General features: G+C 47.9%; 1 protein-coding gene across 1 annotated transcript; it reads left to right on the plus strand.

The window, feature by feature from the left end:
- LOC119414620 (RNA-binding protein MEX3B) lies at positions 1 to 5,404 on the plus strand. The gene is made up of 4 exons (XM_037681721.1): positions 1 to 445; positions 917 to 1,481; positions 3,599 to 3,840; positions 3,951 to 5,404. The coding sequence occupies exons 2-4, from the start codon at positions 983 to 985 to the stop codon at positions 5,157 to 5,159; spliced, it is 1,950 nt and encodes a 649-aa protein (XP_037537649.1). The 5' UTR covers positions 1 to 445; positions 917 to 982; the 3' UTR covers positions 5,160 to 5,404.
- Positions 5,405 to 7,492: the final 2,088 nt, after the last annotated feature.

The raw sequence follows: 7,492 nt of genomic DNA on the forward strand, positions 1-7,492 counted from the left end.
TGTGCGGCAGACGGAGCCGCGTGCGCCTGGCGAGACAAAGGCGGCGGACCAAGCTGGGTCAGGCGGCAAGCGCAGAGACGAAGGCGGCGGCGGACCGAGCGGGGTCAGGCGGGCAGCCCGGAACCGAGAATCACTGTTTTTTTTAAAGGGAACTCCCATCCACTGGCGGTACCGAGAATGAAGACGCAACGACTCTCCTAGGAGTGTGCTTTGACTCCAAGAAAAGAGAGAGAAGGAAACAACAACAACGCTGCCCTCTTTTCGATTTTAACGGTTTTTTTTTTTTTCTTCAACGCCCCCCATTTAGCTTCCAGTTAGCTCTCGCGCTAAGCTCACAGCGCTGCACTGATCTCCTCCTTCTCCTCCTCCTCCTTCTCGGCTGCCTCCCGTCTTCACCTCAGGAGCTGGAAGACGAGCGGAAAGGGGACCTGGAAAGCCAGATAAAGTAAGTTGGCGATACCTTGGCTCTTGTTTGATTTTTAAAAAACAACAGTGTTTTTTATTTGTTTGGAGCAGAAGTTCTCCTGTCAGAGCCGAGCTAAGCGGCTAGCCGCGGTGCTCCCAAACAAAGGGGTCGACAACGTGACTGTGCGCCGACTGTGTAGCTAGCCTGTTAGCTTTCCTCCTGAAGCTAACAGCGGCTTTCATTATTTATCCCGTGTATATTTTCAAAACGTCGGTGGAAGGAGTTAAATAAACGCTTTAATTTTTTTTTGTCTCGTTATTGTCGTGGGGGGAAAATAAACAGGTTACCTGACAGACACGCAGGCAGCAGGCTGCTGAATGTTGTCAGACAAGAAGCAGCAACAACAGACAAAGCGAGGCGCTCTGAGCAACACTATTATGCATGCTGTTGTTGATGGAAGCTCCGGTGCTCTTATAATGATTCTCTTTTTATTTATTTTGTTTACTTCAGTTGAGGGTGAGATCACTCCCAATAAAACAGGCATCCGTGATCTGATGTGAGATCCACGGAGGGACTATGCCTAGCCCTTTATTCCATCCCGAGATCATTGACCACGACGTGATGATCAGCAGCCAGCACGGCGGCGTGGCTCTGCCCAGGGAGACGGACCCGGAGTCCCGGGATGAGGACCACCAAGAGGTGCTCCGCTTCGCCCTGGACCAGCTGTCACTGATGGCCCTGGACAAGGTGGACTGCGGTGGTGGAGGCGGCGGGCTTGTGGACGCTCTGGACGGGACCCAAGGTCCGGGCTCTGAGAGCTGCAACGGCGTCGGTGGAGGGGGCTACGTGGATCTCCAGATGCTGGACCACCCCAGCGGGTCTCGGGACTCGCCATCCTCCTGCTCCCCTTCCCCGGAGTACTACGGCTCGGGCGGGTACCACATGGCCGGGTCTCACTCCATGCTCCACGGGGAACAAAGCTCCGTCCTCTGCAACAGGAAAAGAAGCGTGAACATGACTGAGTGCGTGCCTGTCCCGAGCTCCGAGCACGTCGCTGAAATAGTGGGGAGACAAGGTAAGGCTCGTTGTTGTTGTTGTGTTAGTGCTGGAGGCTGGTGACTCTTTGTTTGGGTGTTCTGCTGAGAAAATCCCCCCCCCTGAACTTTAAACCGTCTGCGCGTGCTGGCGCTGCGTGCTTTGAACAACAACACGACGCTGATATTTAATTAACAGCAGCACAGATTGTGTGTTTTCTGCGCTCGTTTTCTTTTTTTTAAAGACAAAGCTGTGACAGAGGAGTGTGAGAGTGAGTGCGGCGGGTGAGGAGGATGGAGGGGGAGGGGTGGAAAAGGGTCAGACAAAGCGGCAGATTGTCGGGGAGTCTGGACGTGTCTGGAAGCCTGCACCAAACAAAGGGAATGTCGCGAAATGTGCTCGCGTCGTGCGCCGCACGTGCGAAGCGGCTCGTTTTCACGCGGAATCCGCGTCTCTGGCAACGGAGCGTGTCGTCGCTTGTTTATTTTTATTTTTTTAATATATTTTTTTTTTTGTCAGGCTGAAACGGGGCAGCAGACGCACAAACACTGACTGGGCGGTGCACCGCCCTGCACCCAGCTCCGTCGGCCGATGCCGCTGTTTCTTTACGAGCTCACCCAAAGACTTTTTATTTTTATACACATCTATTTTCAATTTTTGTTCGTATGCAGTCTCCTTGAGCTGCGCTGAGATTCTGGGCTGTGCTTTGCCGCGGTAGCATTACGGCATTGTTCTCTTTGTTTGAAAAAGCCATGCTTTCTGCTTCCCAGAATGACATCACGCTCCGTGCGTCCTATTGGTCGAAGACGGAGCAGTCTGCTCATTTAAAGACACAGAGAGCGGTGCATGGGGAGCTGCTGGGCCAACACTGGCTCTGCTGCAGACTCTCTTTGCCTGGATTCACACATCTCTCCATTGTTCTGATTTAGATTAATGATGAGCTGCTATTAAAAAAGACACCACATTAACAAGAGCGTTGGCAGGGTTGATATGGCTTCAATACCCAGTCAAATACATAAAAAGCCAAGTATTATCCATTTTTATGATATACACGACTGCCTAGGTGTATAGTTTAGCAGCCAGGTGCTTTGCTTTACTGTACTTTCAAATAAATTTGCCCATAAAGAACGTTTAAATTCAGTTTATTTATATAGCGCCAAGTCACAACAGAGGTCATCTCAGGACACCGAACAGAAACATTCATATATGAATAATAAGTTAACAGGAACAATAATCATATTTTTAAGCTTCAGGTTGTATTGCTATAAAGTGACGCGTTTAAGAACGACTTGTGCACCTCATCCTAATAAAGGTCCCTTTTTCTAAATGATTAAAAAATGTTTCATATTCATGAGTTTGCAAACCATTTATAAAGCTTTAGCAATTGATTATAAAACACAGTTCATAAACGGAAGCAGCTGTGTTTGTGTTCCTCCAGGTAAGTGTGATTTAATGTTTGTTGCTCAATGTTCATTTTCTAAACTTGTTTAGTATTTACTAATAATAAACATCTGGCATTTGAAATTTCAATTATGAGGAAATGAATGAAAGTGCAGCATTTAATCTATCCAAATAGTGAGCCTGCTATAAACTATTAATGCTGTATAAAGGTTACAAACTCATGAATAACCTCTTTATAATAATGCATTGATAAATCATTTGTAAAGAAGCCTTTATTGTGAAGTACTAACAAAATGTGTTCACCTGCTGCATTATGAGTGAAGTACACAAAATTATCAAGAATATAATTTTTACTTACCGTATTAATTGTATTCTAAGGACATAACATTCGTGTTTCTGACTCGGTAGACTTTTTCTTTGCAAATCTGACAAAATACTTTCTTCAGGCCACTGGGCTTCTCTTTTTCATTTGGCTCATACCAAGAATGTGCCCAAAAATCATGCTGCGGTCTTTGGCTTTGCTACTAAGTCCATGACGTAAATCCTAATATATGCTTATGGAAAAGCAGATGCTTGGATATTAGAAGTAAAACAACTGGGGATAAACATCTGTAACCATAAGACCATAGCAGAAGAAAGTGGGTAAAAATTGGTGAATACAGGAAATAATGTCTCTTTTTTTAAGTAGTTTTGCTCTAATCTGTTAAAAGATAAATTTGACTATAAAACAGTTTTATGTTTCTCTGAATCTGTCAGGTTGTAAGATCAAGGCCCTCCGTGCAAAAACAAACACCTACATCAAGACTCCAGTCAGAGGAGAGGATCCCGTGTTCATTGTGACAGGACGCAGGGAGGATGTGGAAATGGCCAAACGTGAAATTGTATCCGCGGCTGAACATTTTTCAATGATCCGAGCATCCCGCTGCAAAGCTGGAGGTCCTGGAGGAGGCGGCTCACTACCTGGACCACCTCACCTACCTGGACAGACCACCATTCAGGTACAGAAACAGGTTTGGAGACGCAAACTTTCAGAGGAATTGGTGGATTTCTTCACAGCCACACAAATGTCGTGCTCTTGTTAAACTCGTGTCTCCTGTCGTTGATCCAGGTGAGAGTGCCCTACAGAGTCGTCGGTTTGGTTGTTGGACCAAAGGGAGCAACAATCAAGCGCATCCAGCAGCAGACTCACACCTACATTGTGACCCCGAGCCGAGAGAAAGACCCCGTGTTCGAGGTGACGGGGATGCCGGAGAACGTGGACCGAGCGCGAGAGGAGATCGAGACCCACATCACCCTGCGAACTGGAACCTTTGTAGACCTGCAGGGAGACAATGACTTCCACACCAACGGCACTGACGTCAGTCTAGAAGGTCTCGGCTCCTTGAGCGGAGGGCTAGGAGCATCTCTCTGGTCCAGAGCTACAAACCACCATTCTGCCCCTCCTCCCCCTCCTCCCTCCCCGCCCCCACCTCTTCCCATGTCCATGCACCACTCCTCCAGTCGTAAGATGTCCTCAGTCGCCTATCACACGCACAATGGCGGAATGAGCTCGGACAACTTCAGCACCACCCGAAAGGCCAACGATGGAGGCAGCCCCACCAGTCCTTTTAGCACGAGCTCCAGCAGTGCTGGAGGCGGATTCACGTTTGGGGGGGACTCTACCCCAGGGCTACCTCCCTCGGAGGAACTGGGCTTTGAGTTCAGTGCCTCCAACATCTGGGCACCATTTGTCAACGGTGGAACAGGAAGTAAGGCGGCCGGCTCTTCACAGCAGCAGCCTCTACGTCGCAACAGCAGCGGCCTCAGCGGCGGTGCCATCACTCCACGATTGTCTCCAACTCTGCCTCAGGACACAGGGGTGAGCCCTCTGGATCACCCACTGGCTCGACGTGCCCAGAGCGACCCCCTCAGCACTCTCTCCTGGCTGCAGTCTGGTAGCACAGGAGGCGGCTCCTTCTCAGGAGCTTCCAGCTCCAGCTCCGGTGGCTCATCGACCGGCTACTCCTCCTGCTCGGCGTCCTCCCTGCCTGGTGGCTCGCCCACTGACTCCGAGGGCGGCGGCAGCGGCGTGGGTCTTAGCTCTGGGATGCTGAGCCGTCTGAAAAGCGGCTCTGGGGTTGCAGGTCTGGTTGGCGTTGGCCCCGGAGTCAACAGGGACTGCTTTGTATGTTTCGAGAGCGAGGTGACGGCAGCCCTGGTTCCTTGTGGCCACAACCTGTTCTGCATGGAGTGCGCCGGGCAAATCTGCCAGTCAGCTGATCCCGAATGCCCCGTCTGTCACACTCCGACCACACAGTGCATCCGTATCTTCTCCTAATGGGATAAGGGTTAAATATCTGGGAAGGGCGGGGTTCCAGACTGAAAGAGTTTTGGAGTGCGGCACCAGCTGTGGTGGAGGCAGTGGAAGGCTATACACTAATAACCTTCACACATACACTTGATGAACCATAATAAAAGCATTAATAGATGATACTATACGAATGTTGATATATTGCTGATAACTGTCAAGAAGAATGAAAACAGTAATAATAATAATAATAATGACAATGACTTATTTTCAGAGGGAAATCGATCGAAACTGGTCTGCAGACAGTTGAGGCTCAGACGGTCTCTCAGTGGTGAACTTCTAGAAGGAAACTAGTGTCTTATCTCTCTTCAGGCCTTCATTTGGACTCGGAGCAGCCCTCTCTGCAGGCTGCCCGTCTGTCTCTACACGTCTTCATCTGGCTTCTTCAGATTTCTGCCTGCTCTCTCTCTCTCTCACCGCCTTTCCTTTTGACACTTTTGTACTTAACAGATATTTTTGGATGAAGTTGTCAACGAGGCCTGCACTTTTCTACTCCTGATTTTAATATTCTCGACCCAGTCCCTTTTCCTCTTCTGATCTCATGCTATTTTTTGAAACACAACGTGGGAAAGGTTGCTCTTTTTCAGTAAGCTCGGAGCGTCTTGTCGCATTTAGTTTTTTTTTTTTTTTTCTCTCTTTGTTTATTTAAGGTCGACATGTTGTCAGGCACCTAGCAGAACACTACACCCAAGAGACTTGTTCAGGATCAATACAAATTTAGCCATCAGTTAATAAGCCAAATGATCGCTAATAAATGTCTCTTTCGTTCTTGATTGAATTCGGTCGCGCTTCGGTCTGGACGGGTTTAAACGTGGCTGTTGAATAGATTTTCATTGTTCTGTAATAAGTGAGAAATGTCTCATTTAGTGATGCTGACATAACCGTGATTGTGGTCAGTTTGTATGTTTGGACTGCCTGACAATCCCTTTACATTGATCTATCTTCCATATGTGTTTGTGTGTACGTGAGAGAATAATGTCCACTCATCCGTGTCATCACAACGAGAGGGTCCGGCTTCACTTTGATCCCTCCACACTTGTGCGTTGTCTTCTCACACCGTGTGTCTGTTACACGTAGATCTGCTTGTTTAGTGTTTTCTACTAGTTTTTGACTCGACTGTGTCGTGCGTGGCATATTTTGATCTCTTAGGATAAGATAGGGCTTTTTTCTAATGTCACACAAGAATGTTTTTTGTCCAGTACGGTTAAAGGAGCTAAATCGGCTCGTCTGAGGGTGTCTGGGTGACCCGTTTTAAGTTTTTTCTGCACTGTAACCCTCCGCCCCCCACTTTTTTTTTTTTTTTTAAAGAGAGAAAAAAGAAACGGCTCGTGCTGTTTCTGTTAGGTTTTGGTCTTCCACCCTTCTCTCTCGCAGCAAAGCTGTAAGGCACTCTGAGATGACACACTGTTGTACCCATATAGCGCTGTTCTCTCGACAAAACGTAGTGCACTATATGGTTTAGTGGTTTTGAGATTTGTCCTGTGTTTCATAGCATTACTGAGTTACTCCAGTGAGGCAGGTACTTCCTGTTTTGTGTTTGTGTTTTTTAAGAAGTTCAGTGAGTTTGCAGTAATTGCCTCTAATAGTGTTAATACGACGTGATTTTGGGCGACGCCGGTGCGTTGGTTGCCTTTGGTGGCCCTTTTATTATTATTATTATTTTTTAACATATTGTGGAATCAGCTCATCGAATGAGACAAGCCATGACAACTGAATTAAAGCAACACACCTAATTCTCAAGGGCTTCCTCTAACTGCACATTTTCAGGCTCACACAGTAGGAAGAATCAACTTATCCTTTATGGCAGCTAGTAGCTAGGTCATCCAGGGCTTCCAGACACTTTTTGTGTTCCAATCCCAGCAGCTGCAGAAAGTTGTTTTTGTTTTTCCCCCCCTCTTCTCCGGTTGTCCTTGCACAATCGCGCTCGGATCCTGTCGGTGCGTCGGGCGCTGTAGACCCTGTGTGGTGTCCTCGGGCGTTCCCTCAGATCAGGACAGGGTGCAGAGTTTTAACACGACCAGAACTGGGGAGTCGCTGTTATGCTTTGACGCTCCAGTTTGTGGAACGTGAACACGGTTTAAGCTGTTCGCTCCTTTCGGGACAGTGGCACTACCATATGAATAAATAAAAAGCTGTTCAGGAGCTGAGCTGGTAGTCTTTTTGAAGACAAGTCCATGGTGCTTTGGTGCAACTCCCTACTGAGTCACAGATGAACAAACCTAGTTGTTAGCAGGGCGCCATTTACTCTCAGAATAACATCTCTGGTGCGCTGTAGACTTGACAGCCCTGTTCTCATTCTTGTC

The sequence above is a fragment of the Nematolebias whitei genome, chromosome 9 (assembly GCF_014905685.2).
Source record: "Nematolebias whitei isolate Nwh7 chromosome 9, NemWhi1, whole genome shotgun sequence".
Taxonomy (NCBI): Eukaryota; Metazoa; Chordata; class Actinopteri; order Cyprinodontiformes; family Rivulidae; genus Nematolebias; species Nematolebias whitei.

Coding starts and splice junctions, on each gene's coding strand:
- LOC119414620 (XM_037681721.1), top strand. CDS start 983: ATGCCTAGCCCTTTATTCCATCCCGAGATCATTGACCACGACGTGATG. Junction 1,482..3,598: donor TGAAATAGTGGGGAGACAAG/GTAAGGCTCGTT, acceptor TGAATCTGTCAG/GTTGTAAGATCAAGGCCCTC. Junction 3,841..3,950: donor CTGGACAGACCACCATTCAG/GTACAGAAACAG, acceptor TCGTTGATCCAG/GTGAGAGTGCCCTACAGAGT.